The sequence below is a fragment of the Miniopterus natalensis genome, chromosome 4 (genome assembly GCF_054644295.1).
Source record: "Miniopterus natalensis isolate mMinNat1 chromosome 4, mMinNat1.hap1, whole genome shotgun sequence".
In the NCBI taxonomy this organism is placed as follows: Eukaryota; Metazoa; Chordata; class Mammalia; order Chiroptera; family Miniopteridae; genus Miniopterus; species Miniopterus natalensis.
In genome coordinates this window covers 92,952,611-92,979,041 of record NC_142084.1, presented here as the reverse complement: position 1 = coordinate 92,979,041, position 26,431 = coordinate 92,952,611, and the positions used below count along the sequence as shown (strand labels likewise).

General features: G+C 44.8%; 1 protein-coding gene across 1 annotated transcript in view; it reads right to left on the bottom strand.

The window, feature by feature from the left end:
* The window catches only part of DOCK2 (dedicator of cytokinesis 2), a 330,536-nt gene that overhangs the window by 232,705 nt on the left and 71,400 nt on the right, over nt 1–26,431 (bottom strand). Inside the window, exons 24-25 of the mRNA XM_087816193.1 lie at nt 21,140–21,210; nt 19,451–19,557 (exon numbers count right to left, since the gene is read on the bottom strand). Coding sequence (XP_087672319.1) covers nt 19,451–19,557; nt 21,140–21,210 — 178 coding nt within the window. The remainder of the gene's footprint in view (nt 1–19,450; nt 19,558–21,139; nt 21,211–26,431) is intronic.

Here is a 26,431-nt window from a genome sequence, read left to right as displayed (position 1 = left end):
ACATCAGCGCAAGAAAGGGAATCATCCAAGTTTTCCAGTTTGCTGGGCACTGAAGCCGAGAAGAACCAATTCCTTTCGAGAAACACAGCTTTCCGTGGCATGGAATTCTTAAAGAAATGTTTCATTGTGCATGCTAATGATAATGTTCTACATTAAGTTTAGTACTGATTAGCTGCTTTTGACATCAAATCATGGAATTTTCACTCTGAAGAGACCCTGAGAAAAGCTAATGGTTTTGATTCATTTGACTGTGTCATACGGTCATGCAAAACAGTAAAACAAGACATGGAGGAGAGAGAGCTCACGGCTGCCTGCTTGTCCTCACAGGATGCCTTCGTTTATTTTTTAAGTGACTAAATATTTATTGAGTGCCTGGCATCACATTTGGCACAGGGGTGTATAGTGAGGCAAGTTAGTAAGAAACTAGAACAATTCCCTGGCAAATGGAATGAGGAAACTGAGCCAAATGGCTGAACAAATGGTGGGAAAGGCCAAACAATGAACAGCCAACTGGTAAGAGAAGATGCCTAAGGGCAGAGGGTTCCAATCACCAGTCAGGGAGACAGACACCAAAACCCAGTCAGATCCAGGCTAATCTAAGATGGAGGTGAAACTAACCAGAGAAGGACCCCATTTAACCCAGCATGCTACATACTCCTGGAAATCTAATAAATACTCTGTGGAGATGCCCCCTGGGACCCACCTCAGGACAAAGGATGCCCGCGTGCACGCTCCTCTGAGACTGAGCATGAATTCAACTCTACGGAAGACACGCTGAGCATGGCTGCCTCCCACGAAGAACCGACAGCGGGCAAGCACGGGGCTTTCAGCAGCGAGAGAGTGGCTGGTTTGTGTGGTGACCACCATGAAGACCATGACGAAGTGAAAAGAAGAAGAAAAAGGGGGGAGGAAGACAAGACGAAGAGGAGGAAACGAAGGGAAGAAGGAAACACAGCAAGCGTGGCGTCCGAGGGGGCGGACAGGGAGGCTTGGACACTGGGAACCTGGGACGAGGGGGTGGAAGGGGCTTGGAAACAGGAGAAATTTCCACTAGAAATGTTTTGATCTCCCCAGGACAAGGTTTAGATAGAGTCCCAAGGTGGTTAAGCAGCCAGAACTGCCCAGGTGACCTAACCAATGAGTGTGTCCACACTGTCACCTTGCCAAGTAGTGCCGGCTGAGTGGGAGCTGGGGCAGGGTTTTGGGGGACTGTGGAGGACTGTGAGCAGCTACAACACCCCTGACTGCTGAAGCTGGGAAGGAGCCTTAGCTGAAGCCTGGCCTTTTCCCTCAAGGGCTCTCCGATGAGCGCGTCACACATGACCTACTAGCCCAAGACAAGGAGGGAAGGACTGAAAGGAAAGGTCAGCATTAAGGAGGCTCCACTCTCATTCATCTGATGCACTTAATAAGTGAGTAAGTACCAGGCTACACGGCCAGTGTCATAGAGTCCACAATGGAGTGCAGACATTGAAAGCAGGAGTCTTAGTTACTGTCCTTGTATCCTTGGGCAAGTCACTTAATCCCCTTTTATTTTTGTGGAGATAGTAAGAGCACCTCCCTTCACAAGGCTGTGAGAATGAAATAAGATGACATATGGAAAATACTTAGAGAGAGTAGCACATCTGGCCCATGATAAGCACTATAAAAGTGTAAGCTACTATTATTTATTTTTAAAAATATTCCATATGTGACATTCTGGGCAACAGAAATAAGCTATATCTTGACATGTGTGGTGGTTGCATGGGTGTATACAGATGTAAAAAATTCACTGAGCTGTGCATTTAGGATGGGTACATTTCACTATATGTAAATTCTACCAAAATTAAAAATACAAGTTGCTATCAGGTAGACATTATTACTTTCCCTGTTGAACAAGTGTACACAGTGAGGCTTGAGGAAATCAAGCCAATTGCTTGAGATATTGCCCTGGGCCTCCCACTCAGGAATTTATACTCCAAAGCCTGTGTGTGCTTAAAGACTGGAAATGGTTCCTATGGCATCTGAGCTTTGGTCTTCGATAGGACTCAAGGATCAGTAACCCAAAGATGCTGTCCCCAGCTCTACTTGGGGAACCTTCTGCATAAAGAGAGAGCAGCTCTTCCCTCTTCTCTCCCATTCTCTTTCCCACCTCCCACCCTCTTCTCAGCTCAGCTCAGTTCCACTGTCTCATCAACTATTAAAACCAAAATCCCTGACAAACAACAACCTGGCTGATGATAAGGTACACACAGCCCATCAGAGAAACACCCAGCAGGGGACAGGTGGTGATTAAGGACTGAAGGGAACAACCCCCCGCCCAACTCATCAAACTCCCCAGGTCCAAAGATGCCCTACGACACACTGATGTGTACCCACTCTAAGTACATTTAAGTAACAGGCAGCTCCTACCGAGACAAAGAGCAGCTGCCAGAGAAGAGTGAGTGATCATAATTTAGGAGGTGCTATAGAAATAAATTTTGCATGCTTCCTCCATTAGCAGTGTGTCTGAATTGACTTGAATATGCAACTTATCCTGTTAATCTTTGAGATTAAAAAAGGATGTATCATCATTAACCTTCCCAGCCCTGGATTTAGCGATGCAGTCTTTTTACTAGCCGCGATAGGAGTGGCATTATTTCTTGGCGTTTCAGCACTCTGCCCATCTGTATGCAACTACACCAGTCACTCTGTAACTTCTCTGCTGATTCAAAAGCCCATTTTTCAAACATTTGACTCCAACTGCCCATAAATGACCAGAAGTTGACTCCGCCTTCTTTTCTTTTTTTTTTTTTTTGATTCCTCTAAATAAATTTCCCACTGAAGGAGCATTCTAGAAAAAACAAAAACAAAAAACATGTAATGGCCTAAAGCACAGAGAGACGTGAATGAGTGCTATGTGATGTTGATGACCGACCAGCTCTTGCCAGGCTCACAGTAACTGGTCCTTGGAGCTCCAGAATCTCAGGGTAGCTAAGTTATAGGTAAGCAGGGACTTTTGCTTCAAGGAGCAGGAAAATAAATTAAACCGTATTAAATAATGGTAAAGATCATGGAAAAACCACCCAAATAGTGTAATATAGTATATCTTTCTTTCCATGTATTCACCTGATATACTGATATATGTAAGTTACAGGAAAAAGAAAGTTACCTATACCTAACTATACCCCCATTTTTGAATAACTTTAATATTCCCCTTCCATTTATCCATACATTCTAATCGTTAAGATGTGATAATGGGAAATGTTTGGTAAGTTACATTCTGCCACTTTTTCCTTCCATTCGCACCCTCTCAATGAACAGCAAAAGAATCAGAAATTAAAGTAATTCGTAGAAGGGGAGCACAAGACAAGAATGGGGCCTAAAAGAGAGCATTAGTCCCTGAAACATAAAACCAGATTCTGTCCTCGATAAATGCAATGGCGTGCAGCTTATCGTTGAAAAGATACACAAAAGTATCTACAAAACTAAACTGCCTACCGAACCATCTGTTTAGCTTGTAGGAAAGTTACCAATAACGAGATTGTCGATATTTCTGAATTCATCTCTGGTATATAGGTAGTTTTTATGTTTTCCTCTTAGATCTAATAATGTTTTTCTGGCTGCTACATTAAAAAGACATGACATGAATAAGAGAGAAAGTTGGATTCAGCTACATCTATTCTCAAAGGGCTTAGAGCATTCAAAAGAGCAGAATCAAATATTTTCTAAGCTTTAGTTAACCATTATTTTTGCCAATGTGAAGCTCACCATGTATTCCTCATAATTTACAGCATGCACTATTATTTACTTAATATTTTTCATAAAGTAGATTCATTCTACTCTGTTTACATGTATTTTAAATAAAAAATATGCTACTTGAAAACCTGTATCCTTGCCATAGATGGCAAGGTAAGTGTAACAATCAATACTATGGAAACAGCCCTGGACAGTGTGGCTCAGTTGGTTGGAGAGTCATCCATCCCATGCACCAAAAGGTAGTGGGTTCAATTCCCAGTCACGGTGCATACCCAGGTTGTGGGTTTAATCCCTGGTTGGGGCATGTGCAGAGAGAACCAATTGATGTTTCTTTCTCACACTGATGTTTCTCCTTCTCTCTTTTTCTCTCCCTTCCTCTAAGGAAAAAAAAAAAAAAAAATCAATACAATTGTATCTATGTATGTTAACACTATGAAAACAAAACCCTTTTATTATATGCTAGGAGGAGCTTAAGCCTTAGGTCTGCTCCCTCTTTGTTATCAGGGACATTAGCAGAGGATGACTCAAGACAAAATAGGAAAGGGGTATAATCTCTGACACAGAAAGACTGAAAGGGAGTTGAAAGAAAATGAACCATCTGCTTCTAAGATACAGTATTCTATCTGTGCACACCTAAAATTATCCTTCAGCCTGGCCGGGCGTGGCTCAGCGGTTGAGCGTCGACCTGGGATCCAGGCGATCGGGGTTCGATTCCCGGTCGGGGCACATGCCTGGGTTGCGGGCTGCAGCCAACCAATGACTCTCCCATCATTGATGTTTCTAGCTCTCTCTCTCCCTCTCCTTTCCTCTCGCTGAAATCAATAAAGATATATTTTTAAAAATAAATAAATAAATAAAATTATCCTTCATGCCAAGGAAGATAATTTTGCATATGGTGGTACATATCCACACTTGAGAAACACAAGTTAAAAGAAAGAAATCAAAAGTGGGATTCCTGGCTTCCCATCTCTGCAACAAAATTTGCGGTATGATCTTGGGCAGGACATCATGTCCACTCTTTGGACCGGTGTCCTCGGCTGTCAAATGAGGAGGTTAGATTAGGTGATCTCTCCAAGGATTCACTGAACTATGTGTCTGCATTCTGTGAAACCTTTAAATATGTTCTAGAATATCTCATTGTCACCTAAAGTATGTGATTGTTAGTTGTATGTACCCTGTTATCTGAAAGTCTTACCAGAAGAAAATAGCAAAGATTTTAAAAGATCAGCTACTTTGGGGCAAAAGAACTTTTTGAAACTGTTGTGTTGGAAAAAAAAAAAAAATCAATAAAATCGACTGTACTCCAGGCAAAACAGCAGCTGACTGTCCAGGAAACATGCCCACGCATCCCTCGGCTCTGAGAGCCAGTGGGCAAAGCAGGGCCTCCAAACAGGCCTTATAAACCACCTGGCCACTGGCCAGGGTCAAGTGCAGTTTATGCAGGTGAGTGACAGAGGGTGCTGATTCAAACTACCAGTCTCATCTCCCCCTCCTATGAGAGGAACAGACAGACTGAGGGAAAACACAGCACCCAGATCAGTAGTTAAAAACAGCTAAGTAGCTGTAAGCTTGCTCATTTGCAAGATCTGGTGCAGTTAAGCAAATTTCTCCATATGCAAAAGAATGACAGCAAACTACATGGTTTCTATAAAAATTATAAAAAGTAGCTATTATTGTAATTATGGTAGTATATATGTATATCCTCTTACACAGGCTTTTTTCCCTATCTTAATATCCTAAGAGTCAATTTAGGCAACTTTTTATTTTTAATGCTCTGCATTGGCTCCAACTCTGAACTGATAATAATGAAAATGAATATAATAATTATGAATAAATAATTTATGAAAATAATAATTATACTTATATTCATTTTAAGCTCCCTCTTATGGAGCATTTTTTACCATCCAGGGGCTATGCTAAGTGTGGTTTCATTTCATATTCTCAACAACATGATTATTATCCTCATTTTACAGATAAAGAAGCTGGGGAGCAATGAAGCGACATGACTTTCCTAAGTCACCAATGGACAGAACTCAGAGACTGTAAAACAAAATGAATAAACCCATAGTGGGTCTCCGGAACTCAGCAAGTCTTTGCTAAAAGATCATCCAAGAAACCCTCTTTATACACTTGAGGCCAAAGTCAAGATTATGAGGAAAAGAAACTCAAAGGTTACCAAAACCTAGTTCAATATATTGAGAAAAAAATGAATATTCACACTTCTGAAACTCTCTTACGTTTCTTGTGTTTTTTTTAAAGGTAGTATTTTGATGTTATAAACAAGAAGAAGGACCTAAAAGTTCCCAGCCTTCTCAAGTCCTAAGGCACTTTGCTCATATTTCTATGTAGAATACTCAGCCTGCATTTTAATAAAGAGTGCTTCGTTTTGCAAATGAAGGCAAGCTCCTTCAGGACTTCATCATGTTTTTGCCAACTTTTTATTTTCTGAATGGCCACTCAATGCTTTGTGTATAGCAAGGAATCAATAGACATTTATGGAATTGAAAAACCTGTTTTAAATATTCTCTCTTCATTACAAAGGTGGCTCCACCTATCCTGTATGGAATTTGAGACATCAGAGAGGCAGTTAAAGATACAGGTCTTGAGGTGAAAGCAAAGACATACCAGAGCTTAAGTCCAGGGACTGTGAGCTTCGTGACGGCACTTAGCCACCAGAGGGGATGTACACCCATACGCAAGAGCAGGCAGAGCAAGGCTGGAAGAGGGCTGTCAACGGGAGCCCTGAATGGCTGCTGAGTGAACTGTATTTGCTCCTAGGCAGATTCCTCCTGTCTCTGTATCCCTCACTTCTGGCCTTCAGGCATAGAGAGAAGCACAGGAAGCTACAGCCACCCAGCAGTGCGCTCTGAGGGTGCCCCACTCCCCAGGACCAACTAGGAAAGAGACACTGGGGAGGGCTTCCCAGTGTATCCCTGAGGTTGGCAAGTGAGGAAGAAGGAGCGTCTGGGCAGACCTAGGCCTGGGGAGCAAAAAGCTGCCAGAAGGCAGGCCACAGGGAGGAGCAGAATGTCAGAGCTGCTCCTCTGTGGACAGAGAGCAGGAAAGCCATCTCTCTACTCCACCCACAAGCCCCAGGGCTGTGTCTTGATGTATGTGGCCAGAGAGCCCATGATGAACTAGGAAGTGGGAACAACATATCTTGTGCTCTGAGAATTATCTCTCCTTTTCCTTCGAAGCACAGTACAAGATACTCTGCTGTTCACTGATAGCAGGTCCCACCATCTATCAAGATTTGCAACTCACCGCAGGCCCCTGAAACACCACAAATATTCCTGGGAGGCAATGGGGACTTGTGTGATTTCTTAGCACAGGTCTCAGGCAAACAGTGGAGCATTGTAGTGACCCTCTTGCTACCTGGACTGTAATTGATTTTAAAACCTGCCGCTGCCACCAGGGGAGCCCAGAATCCCCATAAACCAAACCAAACCAAGCATCTTGCTACACACATAGGTCCTGGCAAATCTGGGACGTTGGCAGGGCTGAGCCTGGTGAAAAGCAATTTTTTGAGGCTCACAGAAATATGTGTATGAAGAGAAAAATCCACCTGCAAGTGTGGGCCCTACTGTCCTGACCACTGCCCTCTTTTCAGGTCCCCCGTGCCAGGAAACACAGGCCCTGTCCGTGCAAATGTCTCAATGACACAGCATGGATTAGGCTGTGGTCTATGTGGACAATACACTGCCCAGGACACAGCTGAACACAATGCGTCTGTCCTCCGTGTCTTCGTGTCCAGCTGACACTAGTGCTCTCCAAGCCCCAGGATGACAAAACACTTTTCAAGCAGTTTTAATTGTACGTGAAGTTGCTGCCTCCTTTTCTGTGATGTTCTTGTGGTACAGACTCAGTGACTATCAAAAGTGGACAGGACTTCAGATCTCCAACTCTCTGATGATGCACATGGAGAATGGAGCCCAGAGAGGTTAAGTGCTTCGTCCAAGGTCACATAGCTGGTTAGTAGCTTTCCTGGATGAGAGTTTAACTCTCCTAACTCTTAGCATGGTGCTTTCTCCAATACACTGTTGATCTCCCTTCAATGAAGGTAAGTATTCCTCGTCCTTAAACACTCATTGAGCACTATTCAGTGCCCAGAATACCGAGAAAATGCTCTTTGCCTGAAATAAAGAAGGTGGGTTGTGCAAATATAGTGAAAATGTGAGGGTAGCATCAGAGGAGCAGCCCCCTCCCTGATCCAGGCTACCTAGATTCTCACTGCATTTGTCTGACTTATGATAAACCAAATGTAAACCAAGGAACCCACTGCATGGCCAGAAGCTGTCAGCATAAGAGGCCCAGAGGTACTACACTGGGTGCCAACTTTTAACTCATCATGGAAGGAGGAGTTGACAACTTTCCCAGCTTCCTAAGTCTCAACTCTAGCTTCTGCAAAACGGAGTTAATAGTGGCACCTATAAGACAGGGCTGACGTGAGGCTCCACGAGAGAGTGAGCGGTAGTCCTCGGCGCGTGGAGGTCCACACACCTGCTGTAACCCCTAATCCAAGCATCTCATTTGAGAGACAAAAAAAGAAGAAGAAGAAATGAGACTCAGAGATCCATTCACTTCCCAGTTGGAATTAAAAGAAAGCTGCAGGGCTTAGAATCTCCATCTCTCGAGGTCCAGTTACACATTCTGCTCCACTGCCAGCCAATGACAAATATTAATAACAGTTATTGATGATGATGATAATCATTGAAGAGCCATTTCTGGGTACCAGACCCCACTATGCCTCATGTAGGCATTGTCCCATTTACTGTTCGCAGTAAACCAAGGAGGTGAGCATCCCACAGTGCTCCATTTGAAAAGTCAGGAATCGGATGCTCCTGGGGTGAAGTGTCCTGGTTAAGGCCACAGAATCGGGACTAGAGCCAAGTCCTGGTTCTCAGCAACTGCCCTGGGCTGGGCCTACTTCAGAAATGGGGTATCTCTCCTCTGGTAATTTTACCCTCTTCAGCTCAAGCCACAGTTAAGGCCTCGTTTGCCTTTGGGTAATTGGCTTCCCCCTTGGCTCCGGCGCCTGGTTCCACTTGGGGAGTCGCTCCCGCCTAGAGGATGTCACACTCAGCAAATCTACTCTGGCTGCCCAGAGCTAATAAGGGCTCTCAGTGTGGTTGTGTTTAAGTGCCTGGTAGTGCGGAGAATATCCACACACAGACACACCCCTACCACTGGGGATGAAGGTCCAGTTGTGAAAACACGTTCCCTCTCAAACTAGATTATGCCACCAGCTCCACATGAGAGGACAACAGGGTCTGCTTTATGCTGCATCTATTGCACTAGGAGGAAGCAAAGTATTGTGGGGGGGCGGGGGGAAGGAGGGAGGGAGAAAGGGGAGGAAGAAGAGAGAGTCAAAACCCTGGGCAAACACTGGGGAAGCAGGGTGAGAGTCCTGCCCAAGAATAAAGAAATCATGAGCAAAGAGAACAATGGGTTGTCTACTAAGCTATGGACTCCAGTAACTTTTTCTATCATAAAATTAAATGCACTCAAATTTCCCTAAAGGGGAAAATAGTGAAATCGGTTATAGCCCATCTATACAACAGAGTCCCACAAAGTCCTTAAAAATAGCCTGGGAAAATGTTCCCAAGAATTCTCAATGCCGATCATGAGCCTGGTGAAACATTATGACAATTACATACAATAACATGGTACAAAAGAGAGGAAGAGTAAATGAAGGTTACCTCTAAATCAGGAGGCCATGGGTGCTCCTCTATATTTCCAAATGCTCTATGAAACTCAAGATGTTTTGATAATACTAATTTCTATAAACAATAAATGTCATTTTTCCAACACTGGACCAGTGTTCCCAGGAGTAGGCCTGGTAGAGCCTACGGTGCAGGCTGAGGCCCCCATTAGCAAGGGAGTGTGTCAGTCAAAGGTGAACCCAAGTCCTCCTGAGGTTTAAACAGCAGTGGTCTGCAGCCAGACACGCTCCAGCTGGAACAAGCCACGGTCTCCCTGCAGACTCGTCCAGAGAAGGCCTTTATCAAACTCACTATTCTCTAATGTTCACTCACTTCCCACCTCCTCCATGAACCTGTCCCCAGCCTTCCAAAAGCATTGTTTTCACTGAATTCTGCTGATAGTCATCCTTAAAGGGCTATTTATAAATAAATCTATATGTTTATTAAATCTTTTAAGCTACAAACTTACACCAGAGGCTATTGCCCTGGGTCCACAGGTAGGTTTTATTCAACCTGCATGTTGTTTTTAAAAAAATCACATTTCACATAAAAATCCATTTGGGCACTGATTCAGCCATCATATATACCCAGGGCATACTCTGCCCCAGTCCTCACTACTCCCTATCACTCCCTACCCTAAGCTGAGCGGCCACTGATCATTTCTACCTTTGCTTCCTTAGTAGTAGAGAAACACTTGCATACTTGTCTCTGTCAAAGGTGGGGACATGAATCACAGACCAAAGGGCACTGTGTTTTAAGAAAAAATGAGAGGGGTCACTCTTCTTTGTGAAGTGTAAAGTTCTCACGTTAATGGGCAAGTGGAAAATCTGTTGTCAAGAGTTAGCTGAAGATGACATTAGAAATGTGTATTTGATAAGGTCATCTTATTAAAAGGCATAACAACTGCCTTTCAGGCAGTTATTCCTATTACTTTCACGGCCTATGTGGGCTCAAGTGTGAAGACCTTTGGGGTAAATATTTTCTCTCCCAACTGCAAGCTCCCTAAGGGGACAGAAACCCTTCTGTTTCAGATGCCATTCTGCACAGCAATCCAGAAAGTGCACCTTGGAATCAGAGAGACATCAGCTGGATTCTGGGCTCTCACAAGCTACTTGGTATGTGACTGATGGCAAGTTTCCCAACCTCTCTAACCTCCAGTTTCCTCATCTGGAAGGTGGGGATATGAACACCTACACTTTCCAGGGATGTCATGATAATGAAATGAGATAATGTGTGGGAAAGCTGAGCATAGCACCTTCAAAATATAAGGTGCAAAATATAAGTTAAGTAAATGGTGGCCATAAAATTATTCATTACTATATTTCCTTCATATTCCCTGTAGGGCAGTGCTGCTACATTTTTATATTTTCAATAAATATTACCTGAATTGAGATGGCTCTGTAGCTGGTTTTCAATTTAACTGTGTCATGGTCTTAAGGGAACTTCCTTCTATTCTAGGAAGGTGTTGGGGGAAGATATCAGCAAAATAAAACGTGAACAGATCCACATAAAAGCCTCAGAACATTCTAAAACCTTCCTTACTACAATTCAAGCCATCCATGCCTATAATTTCACAATGAAAACAACAAAGAAAAAATTGGAGTAAACATACAACCTTTTAGAGGTTTACATAAATTTCCTCATCACATGTGTTTGCACTTGTACAAAGAATCGTTCCCAAACTGGAAAAGAACCCCCTGGAACATGGACTGAAAGGTGGGAGGGCAGCGTGATTTTGCTGTTCTCTAGCTTTAATGAGGTAAGTTATTATTTTTTTAATTCAGAAGATTTGATTTGGATTGGCATTAAAGAAGTGATCCAGGAGCCTCCTCCTCTGCCCAATTAAACTGTACTTCATAATGTCATTAAAAGCTGCTATTCTAAGTATTTTTGGAGGTTCAAAAGGGATTCTTTTCTTTGATTGTATGCCCCTTTTTCCCTTAACTTCAGCCAAAAAAAAGAGGGGGGCACTTTCATAAATCTCTCTTGGATTTGTCTGCAGCTTATTAAATCACTGTCTTCTCTGATTCCGGATCTGAAGGCTTCTCTCTGAGAGTGAATTCTGTGATCAGCCACACTGAAAGGGGATGGATGTGAAGGACAGCCCCTTCTCAGATCTCTGGGGTGCAAAGGGGTGCCCTGGAACTGGATGTGGCTTTATAGCACTGTGGCTGAGAGGACCAAACCCCTATTTGAAGATCCTTGATGCCTCTAAATGCTCTGACGAGAAAGAAAAGTAGGTCCTCAAAACTCAACAGCTCTTTATGGAGGAAATAAATTGACTCCAGCATGTAACCTTTTCCAGGATTCTGAGCCTGGCTCTGTGACTGTGAGGTCACCGTGCTATTCCCCTTAATCTGCATGACCTTCTATAAAATGGCCTCGTCTCCTGTCCCCAGCTCAGGTGAACATTTAGAAGAGTTGAGGGCAGTGCCTGGGAGGAGGGTTCTTAGGCGCTAAATGGCATTAGGAGGCTTCAGCAATATCATTGCGAATCAGAGAATGACTTTTGAAATCAGATTATCATCATGGATAGGTCTCCAAAAAATCACATGATTTTATGGTTCTTCTGCAGCGGTTCTGTGGCTTGCCCAAGGTCACATGGCTGTGCAGCAGATGAGATCATGGGCAGTAGCATTTAGCACGGTGCCTGGTACACAGTAAGTGCTCAATAAACATCATCTGCTGTCTCCACCGCTGATACCGTTGTTGCTGGTGTTCAGGTCTCCTTGCTCTCAGGTCAGTAATTATCATTAAGTGTCTTGTTTTTGTTTTGGGTGGTGAGTACATGGATGTTTAATTTATTAAAATAACTAATGGAATGTGCAAATAAATAAAAGCAGGCACCTGTGTGGACCAATGATGAGGCATATTTATGAGTCAGTTACTGTGACAACTCCAGTTTTGTACAACTGAGATCCTTGCTTCCCTTTTCCTTGTGTTAAGGGACACTGGCCAATAACAATGATGTATTTTACTGCCACAGTCCACAGGCTCGTTTCTGAGAGCCGATATTAGTAAGACCCTAAGCAGACTAAGCACATAAAGAAATAAAACGTATCCCTTATCCGTAAGAGTTCACTTCATCAGCATGGACAGTCACATAAACAGACAAATGAGGGAATAAAATCTCAGGTATCATGATGTAAGTTTGCCCTGTGTGCTGTGGGAGCCATGTCTCTGCCCACACTGCTTTCCTCCCCACCCCCCCACTCCCCCACCCCCAGTCCCTAGGAGCTGTGCTTCCATCTAGAGAGGGGTCAGGCAAGGGGCCACCTGCATCAGAATCTCTGTGGAGGGCTGTCACCATGCACATCCCTGGCCCCTCCCCAGATCTTCAGTGTCAGAATCTTTGGGATAGGGCCCAGGATTCAGCAGAGGTTTGAGAGATCTACACCTTGTTTTATCCCCTTTGTGAATCCAAGATAATATTCTGAACCTACTAAGTAAATTCTTTACTGTCACACCTTCTTGCATTAGTCAGGTACCCTGGCAACTGGTCCATTTTTATAACCCCAGGGAAGAGAGATGAGGAAGGCTTCCTCAGAAAAGAATATCACAGGATGGAAGGGAAGGGCTAGAGGCCTCTTTGTCTGTTACTGAGACCTGAAGCCACAAGACATGTGTGTCCCAACATCTCCTCTTGAGCTAAAGTCCCAAAGAGAGCCATTTAGGTAAGTTATAGAAAAAGCCAAAGGCAGAGTCCTCCTTCCCTTTCCTAATTGGGTCCCTGGGACCCAGTCCCAGAAGCTGTTTTGGAGAGGGGGAGGGGACTGTTTGAATTAGAAAGACTGGTTAAATCTGAAGCCATAAAATATCTTGAATTAAAAATTTCAAGCTGTGACAGTATACAATGACGTGGAGACTCAACAAGATTAGATCAGATTATAGACAAACAAACAAAAACAAGAAGCTGCATCAGCCTGGCGCATTGAGTGGGGTGCAGAAATTTGTCAGCTTGCAGCAACTGTATCCCCACTACTTCCAGGGCCTGGCCTGCAGTGGGGACTGAGTAAGGGTTAAACAGGACTGAGGTGAAATGCCTGAGACATCAGGGAGGACATACTTCAGACTGGACGTCTGGCCGGGGTCTTAAAGGATGAGTAGGGATTAGTAGTTAGTGTGTCTGGGATGGGGAGGCAGTGGAAGGTATTCCAGGCAGGATTTTCAAAGACAGGAATTGTGGAAGGGCATGTATGGTGCCAGGAGATGAGAAGCCAGCCACAGGCTGCAGCATGTCCTGGGAGGAAGAGGCCTTGCTCCCTCACTGCCTTTTCCTTCAGAATAGTCTAGCACTGAGCCTGACCTGGACATCCCAGGTCTCAGGCAGCCTGCTTACAGGGCTGCTCGCTACAGGAAAGGTGTGCTCTGAAAAGCTGCAGGGACATAGCAACCACTGGCATCAAGAGTCCTACCTCCTGCCCAGGCTAAGGCCCTGAACTCAGTTGCCCAGGACTTAGAACAGGGTGGGGAGTGAGGAATAGAAGGGAAAAATCCCACAGAAGGAACAGTACGGCACTTTTTCTAATATGGAGAAGGGAGCAGTTCCGACAAGAAAATAGACACTATCTTCTTTTTATTCATTACGAAGACAAAGCATGTTGTAGTGGAAAGATGGGTTTTGTTACTCATATGGTTTGTGCTCTGAATCTAGCTTTAACACTTATTACCTGTGAGTGACAGAGAGGATGCTCATCAAATATTCCATATGTGTTCCTGTGCTTCTCAGACTCCCTTGCAGCTAGGTTGGAAACACGTGATGGGTTCTGGCCAGTGGACTGTGGATAGCATCGGTAGGTGTCTCTCTCAGGCTGAGGTGGTTGAGAGTGAGTGTGCTTACTCCCTCCCTCTGTGCCCTGCTACAGGGAGGCCATGGGTACCAGGTGGCATAGCTTCCAGAAGGGACAAATTGTATAAGGCCTTCACTAGACTTTATACAAGAGAAAAATAAACTTATACACTGTTAACTCATTGAGATTTCAGGATCAATTTGTTACCCCAGCATCACACAGCCCAATACACTAGTACTCGAACATATTGTGTAACCTTTGATCTCATTGGGATGACAGTTACTTGACCCTCTAGGCATTGTTTCCCCATCTATAAAATGGGGATAATAGTACCCATGTAACTGAGTTGTTGTAAGAACTTAACACATACGTTTGTCCCATTTAGCACCCATATAGTTGACATTTAATAAATATGTCCCTTCCTTCAAGAAACTGATGTCATTATCATTCTTGTGGTCATTATTATAGCACAATAGATGCCTTTGAAAATGCCGCAACTGTGTCAAGCACCATGCTAGTTCTTTTGCACATACTATCCCATTTTTGTAGCTAAAGAGACCAAGAGCTCAAAGAGGTTACTTGTTTAAAGGAACACAGCTAGTAAGTGACGAAGCCAGGATCATAAACGAGCACAGCCTAAGTCAAAAGTCCATATTCTAACGGCAACATCCCTACTCACATTTTCTAGAGGTGGAATCTTGGAGGCTCAAAGGTGTTACATAAGCTCACCAAGCAAAGTAATAAGTGCTGGAGTCAGCAGACTTTTCTCTAGTCCCAGCCCCATGTTGCAGTGATGTGATGATTAGAAACAGGAAACCCCTGCAGTGCTGGACCTCTCCCCCGCAGCTGCCCAGCCCATTGTGAACTGAGGGCCCAGCGGCTCCAGGTACTGTAGGCAACAGATAAGGTGAGAAAGAAGGAAACTGCATCTTGAAAAAGGGAAAACTATTTACTTTGTGTTCAGAGGACTGCCTGATAAAGTTTCCAAAAGAAAACCCACTGACTAAAAATAAACATTGAAAGAGTTTCCAAATCTCTGCCAGGTTTCTGTCTCTGTCTCTGTCCATGTGTATGTGTATCCCTCCCCCCTCCCCCTCCCCCTCCCCCTCCCGCTCCCTCTCCCTCTCTGTTTGTTTTGAAAGTGGAGAAAAGTGAGCAATGTGGATCCTAAAGCAGTTTACACTGAACCAGATGGCATATCTGATTAGCATCAAACTAAAAAGACACATTACTTAGAGATTAGGTTCTCACAGGGACAAATCTGTTCCAAAGGACCAGAAGGCTTGGTTTCCTTGCAGACTCTCCTCAGAGCTTTCCCAGGGCCTATGTATTCCTCCTTCCTCCTGTCCTCACCACCAGGCAAGCCTGAGCTTGGGCTGGAGAAGACAGTGGATGAGTCTGCACAGGTATCCCAGCTCTCCTCTCACTGACCCTGCAGCTATTCACACAGGACCAGCCAGCCACTCCTGCAGGACCTCGGCTGCTGTACCTCCTGATGCCCTCATACCCCAGACTAACAAGCCCTGTTATGCCACTGGATCTGGACCACAATCACTGAGACCCATGCTGCAGTGATCCCCACTTCACGAGGAGGAAGTTGAAACTCACAGGGATCAAGTACTGTATTCAAGATCACAGGCCAAAGAAAAGTTGAGGCTGGTTGCCTCCAAAAGAGACAAAGGGGGAAGTGCGCGTGCGTGTGTGCGCACGTGCATGTGCGTGTGTGTATGCGCATGCATGTGTATTTTAAAAGAGCCCCAAGGAGCACATCGTGATAGAGGATGGCTGTCAGGTGTCCCAAACTCTGTAACTATGTTGAGGCTGCAGCACGGTAAACAACGAAGTGAGAAACCGTAAGCACCTCCCCCTGGCCTATACCTCTCCTTCCAGACAGACCTGGCATGGGCCCTCTGTAAAATATCCCAGGGAAGTGAAATAAAAATCGGAGAGAGCCTTCAAAGCCACAGTGGGAAGCACATACAGACCAGGCCCTTTTATTCATTCAATCCTGTTTCTCAGACCCTGAGAGAAACAACGCAGTTCCCAGAGAAACAAAGAAGCTTGGCTTGGGGTTACATGCAACTGTCAAACACAAAGGGACCGCCTTACTGGAAGAAACCTAAAGGTCAGGATGGACGTTGGGAAAATGAAAGAGGTGGCAGACGTAATAACCACGAAGCCAGTAATAACAGTGACTGCTCAAAGTGGGACGTTATGCCTCGATAAGCCCTTTAAATGCACTATCCATCTCATTGGCCCACACAACCATCTTCTGAGACAGACATTGGTATTATTTTTCCCATTTTATAGATGGGCTTACTGAGGATCAGAGAGGTTAAGTAAACTGCCCATAGACCCACAGCTGACAAGGAACTGAATCAAGAATCCAACTCAGGCCTGGTGAGACCCAAGGATGAATAGCCTTAACCAGTCAACTTCTCCCCTTCTCCACAGGATCCTCCTGAAGACAGGCCAGTGCGATAGTCGGCCAACTTTCAGAAGGTGCCTGAGAGCCTTCTGGCCTTTGCTTGATGCAACGTTCAATGCTGTGAGTATAAGCTGGTGTCACTGACAGTACTTCAGGCAATTGGCACACCAGGCAGTTAAATGAGTGCAGGCTCAAAGCAAATCATGTCCCTGAGGCTCAGGACACTTCTCAGGGAGAGGAGGGATTTCAGCACAGCTCAGACTTGGCCAAGGGATCAAATATGGAAGGGTATGAAGACAGCGCTCACCCAAGAGCCACAGACACCCAGAAAGCATGCGTGGACTTGGATTATATTTATTAAGAAGGGGGATGAGCTGAAGTTTCCCTCTGGGGTTATTTTGGGAAGAGGGTTCATTTAGCAGATAAATAGTGGGAAAGGTGTCACCTTTAGACGTGCATAGAGCATCCTGCTTTCACGTGTGAACCAAAGACAGAGACAATGAGTACACATCGCCTCCTCTTTAAAATGGGTCCCCAAAGGGCTCTCTGTTCGCCTAATCCTAGTGTCTGTATGTTTTCAAGGTAAGAATTTTGCATTTCTTTTGTAGCTGTGCACAACGCTGGGGACAGCCTTCTGTCTGTTGATTTTAATCAGAGGGTTTTTACTGAATCTGAAACTCAGAAACACAGCAGGATTGGTGAGCAGCAGCTGTCCAGCTGGCCCTGTGACTATGTTAAGCCTCAGGGGCCTCTACCCAGCCCAGGATATGTGGCTCTAGGAAAGGAACTACTCCGACTTCCCCCAGGTGGGAACCGACACCACATGCCCTGCCCAGGACTGTACTCGAGCTCCATCTGGCCTTGATGCTGAGCAGGGCCCCTGACAATGACAGCAGCTCTGAACAATGGAGGACAGCCAAGCAACCCTGCTCTCTGATGCTTGTGTAGCATCACATGTAGCCACAGTCATCCTCGTCACATGCCTGGGAAGGGACTCAATTCATCTCTGCAGTGACACCACTGGAAATCCAGGAAGGGCCTGCCAGGGCAGGAAGGGGCAGGCAAGTCTCAGAGCTTTTGGAGCAAGGGCAGTTCATTCTGATGTGGAGTCAGAACTTGGAAACCACGGATGCTCACTTAAAAAAAGCGAGCAATACAAGGAATGCAACACAATTTACCAGAGTTCATTTCCAATCACCTTGCACAAGCCACCTTGCACAAACCAACCATATATGTATTGCACGAATCGGTTGTCACATGCCCGTCTAAATAGTCAGAAATCCACAGGTGTGAATATAAAGTCACAAGAGCACTTTCTTCCTTGCCCTCCTATCTGCACTCCAGGGATTCCAACAGCAATTCCAGATGCACGTGTTAACCACACACTGGGAAAGAAATATTCACAGCGAAGTGGTTCCTGGATATTTCTGTGATAAATATCCCAGCTCCACGCTCTGACAAATTCCAGGTGGGTGGCGACTGAGCCTGTGCTCGCTAAGCCCTCTTCCTCTGCCCAGTGTGCTCATCTTCTCACTCACCAGTGTGGAGAGAGAGGAATTTCACCTTGGAGAGGAGAGGGCTGATCTTAGGCTACAGAGAATTCCACTCACCCCTGAGAGTCACTGCTTCCACCCTCACAAACAGGAGTGATGTCAGGAAGGCCGAGTGTGGCTGGAGAGGAGGTGGACAGTGAACAATGACTTCTAAGTCCTGTCTGGTCATATCCACAGGAGGTGTGGCCAACTAGCTCTCTGACCTCAAAAACAGGGAGGCCCTTGACAGTGGGGTACTGGTCAGGGCTGGTGGTTACCAGTCAGTTTGGGTAAGCAGGAGCTTGACCAGGAAATACCATTAAGTGAGGGGAGGAGAGTACAGGGCAATTGTATAATATGCTCCTATTTGAGTATTAATAATGAAAGACGAGGGGAAAGTGTGTAGTATGCAGCTGACACTTGAATATGAGCATGAAGTGCATAGGTCCACTTAAGCATGATTTTTTTCAATTGACCTGTGCAGGGGCCCAGAGAGCCAGTGAGACCAGTGTCTCCCACCTCCCAACCTGCAGTCAATTGACCCTCAAAGTTCAAACAAAGTGTTGGTAAAGGGTCAACTCCATAGTTGGGAATCTATGTATCCGGAGGCCTGGAGCATCCCTGGAAGCCAACACAAGAGACTGGGACCACTGGTTGCATCTAGGGCAGGGTCCAAGGGGCTATGCAGAGGTCTGGGGGGAACCTCTTGCATGCATTGCCCCCTTACACCCTGGCATTTTGATCCATGTAAATGTATTATCTAGTTTAAAATAATTCACATTAAAAAAAAAAAACTAAAAAAGAAAACTAATTTTGTACTTGATCAGAATCTCTGAGGTGGGTCTCAGAAATCCACATTTTAACAAGCTCTCCAGTTCATTCTTATACTCTGGAAATTTTGAGAACTTCTCCATTACAGGTTCTTTCTACCTAAAGGAGCTTCACCCACTTCCTCTCGAGCTCAGGAAAGCAATCATAACCCTAATAGGGAAACACCATATAGTAGAAAAACCGAGGCATCTGGCTCCAAATTACCACCTCATTCAACTTTCTCAGGAGAGACCAACGCTGAAACCTAAGCTTTCCCAAAGTCAGTTTAGACTCTGATGTCTATGTCGTCAGCTAGTTTTCTCATTTATCCAGACTAAGGGACTGGTTAGAGAACAGTTCTAGTAACTGGGCAGGTTGCTCTGACCCACCAAGCATGTCAGGAGCAGGATCACATGAAGAGCACGTGGGGCCCGTTGCCCAGCCCAGCCAGCCCAGACACTTTGCACTCACCTTGCTTTTTAAAGAGGTTGCTCTGGACTATCTCATTCATGGACTGGACTTTCTGCTTCTGGAGTTTCACAGGGGGGATGCAGGTATAGAACTCGTACAGGAGTTGGCTGAGGGCAGGAAACAGGAGACAGAGAGCCAGTGAGACCAGGGTCTCTCACCTCATGGCACCTGTAGCCCATCCCCAGACTGCCAGCTTCCTTGGCCCCCCAACTCCTGGCAGAGCATCAGGTGCTTAGTAAGCCTTCAGTAAATATGTGCACTTGGTCTTGATGTTGACCACTAATAGCATTCAAAGGGATGTGAAACTCTGAAAAACAATACCCATAACCCTGAGACTGACTGTGTATCAGGCACAGGCTTTGCCCTTTATATCCATTATGCCCTTTAAACCTCACAACTCTCTGAGAGAGACCCAACACTTACCCCAACTTTACAAGGGGGATAAATATTTACAAGGCTGAGAAGGTTAACTAGGTTTCCCAAGGCTATACAGCTAAGGGGTTAAAGAAACAGGGGTTTAAAACCAGGTTCTCACTTCACTAACATATCACTTTACTTATTAATGTCTTATGCTCAGTAATGCTTTATGATAAGTCTTAAGATCAAACAAGGTCCTTGATTTTTAAAAATACATAAAAAGTTGTCGGCTATAACCCATTTGGGACATGAAAAGGAAGATAGCTCCTCCAAATAGATTAAAAATAAAAAAAAAACACTGAAACAAAACTATAGCCCCTGCTATATGAGCTTGCTGTGTTCATGCATTCTTTCAAGTACTTAGTAAGCATCCACATAACGTGACCAACCAGCAATGTGCAGAGCAGTGGAGACACAGGGGACAGGCTTGGTCCCAGTGGCATGGGACTTGTATTCTAATGGAGGCCCACATACAACACAGAAGCACATAAATCAATGCAAGATGATATGTGCAATGAAGAAAATAAGAAGTTGTGCCAGAAAGTAATGGTGCAGGGGCTGGGGAACTATTTATTTACAGAGGTAATTTCTCTGAGAATATAAAAAGGACAACAGTAAAACAAAAGAAAACAAAACAAAAAGCTGGTGAGATGCAAATGAAGTATGAAGTCCAGTGAGTAGACCGTAGCAAGGTGAATTGAGTCTCGGGTTTGATAAATATGCCATAGCTAACGTGAAAAGTGGACATTAAGGGAAGCTGAGAGAAGGGCATGTGGGAACTCTATACTGTCTTTGCAACTCTTTTCAAAATCTAAAAGTATTTCGATATGGAAAGTTTAAAAAATCTTCTCTATGCTATCCTGGAACTTAAGTGGAAATAGGAAGAAAAACAAAAGGGCACATCTGGCTCAGATGGCCCCATTCTAACAGCCCAGTCACATTAAAATAACGTGTCCATCTCATCAGAAGAGTGAGAAAGCAAAAGGGCATTCGGGGCACAGACAGAAACCCCAAACCACCTTCAAGCCCAGGTGAAATGGAGACATTTACACCAAACATCAGTCTTTCAACCTACATGTCAAAGGAGGATGCTTATTGTAGAGCTGGTTCTCACCAAAGTCTGACACAACAAAACGATCTTGTACAAAGCCCACACTGTAGGAGGCCCCTGCCATGTGTCCTCTCTGTCCCCGAGTGGCATGCCCGTCTAGAATTCCCCACAGGAGCCCTCCTCTCCCTCTGAGCCCAGGAGAGAACAGCATAAGCTCTCACCTGAGTAGCTTCGCATCAAAGACCGTTTCCACATCATGGAGGACAGACGGGATGTATTTCAAAGCCGCCACCTAGGTGGGAAGTGAAATAAACATGAGCAATGCCCACATCTAACAACTCCGAGCCGTGAGGACACTCTGTCACTTGACACAGATCGAGGGAGCATCACGTGATCCTGCATCCTAGGCACTGTATGGAGAGTACAGTGTTGGTATGGACTCTGCATAAAAAGTCAGTCACATCTGCCTCTGTCTTCGAGGAGGCAATAATGGATAGGAAGACCACAGGCTGTGAAGTTATACAGATCTGCAAATCCTGGTTCTACTTAGCAGCCATGTGGCTTTGGACAAAACACTTAACCTCTCTGACATCTCTACTTCCTCAGCTGTAAAACTGAGGTAATAATACCTATTCTGCTGGATTATGAAGATTAAAAATGATGTAAGTGAGACATCCAGCAGAGAGCCAGGCTTACTTTAGGGATTCAACCAACGGTAACTTCGATCATTATTGGAAGACAGTGCACTTGAATTGTTTTGTTGGTGTCAAGGATGGCTTGTGCTGAGTTGTGTGTATTTTCTCTCCCTGGCCGATGTGTGAACAATTGTGGGAACCTCTTGATCTACTAGCTGGCATAGGGAAACTGGGTATCATGGTGGGTTGTTCTTTCCTCTGTGCACCTAACTGGTGCACCCAGAGGTAGGAGGCAAACCTACCCTCTTGCAGAGCAGCACCATTTGCTGAGCAGCAGAGGAAGCTGCCATTTCCCTAGAAGGAGTTGTAAGTCACATGGCTGGAAAATAATGTTTAAGAATCCAGTGGAAGTACGCATTTTTAATTTTATTTTTATTTTTCTGTATATTCTAAGTATTCTACAGTCAACAAGTTTCACCCCTTTATAGTGAGACCAAAATAAAAAATAGTGAAAATTCCTTTCTTAAAGAAAATATTATCCTAGCCAGATACAATTGGGCTTCTAAGTTAGCATAGATGATTATGACTAGTCTCTGAGAACTTGCAGTGGGGCAGAAACCATGCTGAACACTGTCGTTAGATTTCCTTGTTAAACATTTGTGAACAATGACATAAGCAAGGCCATGCAAAATAGAGCTGGAGTAGCCATTCTGAGGACCTGCCCAGCACCTCTTACATCTTCAACCACTGGAATGTCTGAACTGGAAAATAACCCTTAGACTGGGCCTAACCAACATCATCTTACCAATGACTGTTTGCAAAGTTAACAGGAAAAGCACAAGGACTGACCACAAGGATTCACAATTGTAGACTCTCTAAAGACTGAATCAGTAACCAACTGTGTATGGCTAAATAGTAACTCGGTTTGCCAACCCCAACAGAAATTCCTTTCTTCTATGCACGTAACCATTTCCCTTCCCTTTTCTCATAAAAACCCTCTGCCTTCTGCGCTCTGTATTTGGGACACTATTTTGGCTTCTGCCTCAATCTGTGTTCCAAGAACTGCAATTTTTTTGATCCCAAATAAATGCTTGTTGCCTCTCATTTTGGCTTCTTATTTTAAGTTAAAACCTTATTTCTGCCCTACAAGGGAAATACTTTTTTCATCGATAAGGAACCTCTAGTACATCAAGATTCAATAATCAGTCCAATGTCACAACGTTAGCGCGTGGGAGAGTCAGGACTCAGATTCAGGCAGGTGGCTTGTAGAGCCACTTCTAACCTTGGAGCTACATGCCCACCTCACTCAGATAGCAACCATCTCTCTCTATGCCTACATCCTTTTATTTATTGTTCTTTATGATTTTTAAAAGTCAACAATATTTAATGTAAAAAATGCACATAAGTTAAAGCAATAGGGGAAAAATTGTCCCTGAAGTTCCACAGCCCCAACTCAGCCCCAATCCCTACTCCCCAGAAAAGACCACCGTCAGCATTGTGGTGAATTCCCTTCCATACTGCTTTTTATGCATGGGTGCGTGCTTGTGTGTGTGCGTATGTGCATATGCACATGTATGTGTAATTTTTATAGTTCTGAAACTTGCTTTTTGCCGCTAACCATATACCACTGGCATTTTCGCACATTAACCCATAGAGTGCACCCCCTTCACTTCTAACCACTATCCTGTGATGCGCGTGTGGGGGCACCATCCCTTTTGAAGCCCTCCTCTGCTGAGAGGCTCCCTGCTACCTTTAGGTTTTATTATGAAATCTGTGGTAAGAAAATATTTGACATATGCATTTGTATATGTGTAAGACTGTCTGCAGGATGGATGGACTGCTCCAAGAAGAATTAGTGTTTAGAAATGTATATACATAGATAGGGGATAGTGTCATATTACTTTGGCGAGAACTGGTGGCCAATTTCCTTTAACTCCTTTCCCTATAACCTTGCTAACCCTAGTATACGAATCTTTTTAATTCTGTCAGTCTGATATGTAATTTGCAACTCTGTGGTTTCTAGTGCAGGTAGGCACTGTTTCTATAGTTACTGAGTATCTCCATTCACTGAATTGCTTGTCCATACTCTTTCCCCATTTTTGGGGGTGATATCTTACTGGTCTGTGGAATTCTCTGCGTATCATTAATATTAACCCTTTTTGCAGTGAGACACACTGCCAAACATTTCTCTTGATTGTCATGTAGTTTGAGTGTTGCTGTCTTTCAGCTTTGTTTATCGTATCTTTCACACAGGAGGACTTTAATTGTATCTGGTAAGATTTGTCAGGCTTCTTTACAGTTATTGGATTTTCTGTCTAGAGATTTATTCTTTTTTCTTTCACATCAAGATGACAAGAGATAACAAGATTCAGAAGCCGATGTTTCTAAAACCACATTCTATTGGGACCCCTTTTTCCCACAGGATGGTGTTAGGTATTCTGTGGGGGAAAAGGAATTTGCATTCTAATAATTTGGGGAAAGTTTGGTTTAAGCAAAGGTAAGTCAGTGAGTTCATTTTTATTGCAGAGCTTTTCAGAATTCAATATGCCAGGACGCATCGTGATATCCCCCAGACAGCTATAGTATGCCTAGTTAGTTGGTCAGGCCTTCTTTGCCAGGAAACACAAAGCAGATAGAGCTAACCACAGGTGCCCGCAGGGCTGGGCAGGAACAGAAGAAGGGGAATGAGATGCGCAGAGGCCAGTAGGAAGAGACACACCGTGTGGAACACATGCTCTGTCCACAGGATGAGTCCCTCTTGTTCACTGTGCTAACATCGTGCCAGCCAGATCAGACATGCCTGCAGGCTGCACTTCTCCACGGGCTGCCAGTTCACTCAGTTCCCAGAGACACTGGAGGCTGAGGCACATGCCATGACAAAGGCTGGTCCGAGCACCTCTACCTTTACTAATACTCAGGTCAGTGACCATGGAGTTCTGGGCCCACAGGGACATAGGCTGGAACCCCAGTGCCCCAGCCGCACCAGCATGTGCTGGGCCCAGTTCTCCTCCTGGGGCCTCAGCATCTCCATGTGGGATACAGAGGAATGACGTGGAACAAAGCTCATCTTACAGCTACTGCAATGCCCAGCAGTGCATTCCCCAAAAGTGAGTGTGCTGGATCTCTCCTTATGTCACCACTCAAGCTCCTGTCCTCAGTCCCCAGGACCTGGACAACTATAATATGTACTCATCATATTCAAGACCCAAGTGAGAGAACTAAAGCAGGAGGAAACCCTCAGCAGGTTGGGGCAAGCTGATGACTTTCAAGGGCCACGCATCATTTTGGGCTTGGGGATGAGGCTGTGGGGAGCACGCACTAGGAGTCTGAGTTGTCCTCACCATTCAATGCTCCAGGTCTTAGGAGGAGTGGGCCAGGCTGGGAAAAGGACTGCTTCAGGGGAAACCCCCCTCCCAGCTTCCCAGTTCTGGGCTGGCAGTAAAGCAAAACAGACTGAAAGCTGTCACCCGAGACTCAGAGGGTATTATCAGCTCAGCTGGAGAGTATTAAACTTCCATCTCATCCAGACAGCCTCACAGAGAAGTAGAAGACTGTAGTTTTCTTTTCCAACAGGGATGGCCCATCTCTGACACACGAAGTTCCCCCAGTCTGTTGTCATGGCCACACTGTCACGGCACAGCACTGGCCGCAGGGCTCCTGTCCTCATTCTCCCCTTCACACGGCCCTGACACACCCGAGCGGAGGCTGCCAGAAGGCAGAGCAGCTCAGCCATTGGACCCACTGGAGACACCCACTGTTTGCATGTTTCTAAGGCCTGGGAACTAGAAACAGCTCCTTTCTAGACCTGTTGGCCTCCTGGGCACCATGTTGCTTTACTGTTGCTATGATTTTTATTCTCATTAATCCTACTACTCTACATAAAACAACATTGTCATGTTGTTGCTTTCACTCCATAGTATACATTCCTATATTATATGTAATATTTAAGGAAACCACAGACAGATGTTTCTGTTTCTGTATGAATATATCTGTGTGTATATATAATAGGAAAATACATACATATATAATAGGATTATTAACCATAGGGTTTCAAAATAGCAGGTATTATTAGAAACATCATGTGCATCAAATACTTTACATGCATGATCTTGTTTCATTCTCACATCTACATTGCACATAGACACTGTCCTCTCATTTTACCAGTGAGGAAACCATGGCATGGAGGCTAAATGCTTTGCCAGAAGCCATATAGCTAGTAAGCAGCACAGCAAGGATATGTGCCTGACTCTGCTACTGCATGTCCTGGGTTAGAGAAAACCTCCGTCGTGGTAGGTGGGAGAATTTCAATATCAGAGAGAGGAGCCTGGTTTGGAGGAGGCAGATAAAGTGACTCCCTCTCTTTATGACAATAGTTTCTGAAAGGTGGCAGTTTTCCTGACATCCCTTCAGTTAAGGATCCTCCTCACGCCTCACCCCGTACATGGAACTGCAAGAATAGCCGCCAGGAAAACATTAGCCAGGTCATTAATCGGTTTATCACATGACGCCAAGTGGATTTCCTAGGTTATTCACCAGTTCTGGACCCCTCTGCCTGAGGCCAGGGAGAGAAAGCCCTCAAGAAGAGAGGTGGGTGCAAACCAAGCAACCGTGGTTTTAGTGGCCCCGAGCAAAGTCAAAGGAGGACACAGAAGATGACTGCTGTCCAGATGGCCTTCACCAGAGCTGATCAACCTGGGCTGCTAGCAAACAAATATTTAAAAATAACAACATAAAAACAAACCACTGGCACTCTCTCAAACTCGAAGGGGACTTGTCATCTGAGTGTTTCCAGGCTCTCTCTCTTGTGAAAACAGGGAGTACTCAGCCTCGGTGCCAGCAGACACAGGCTGCCAGCCAGAGAGAGCACGTTGTGCCATG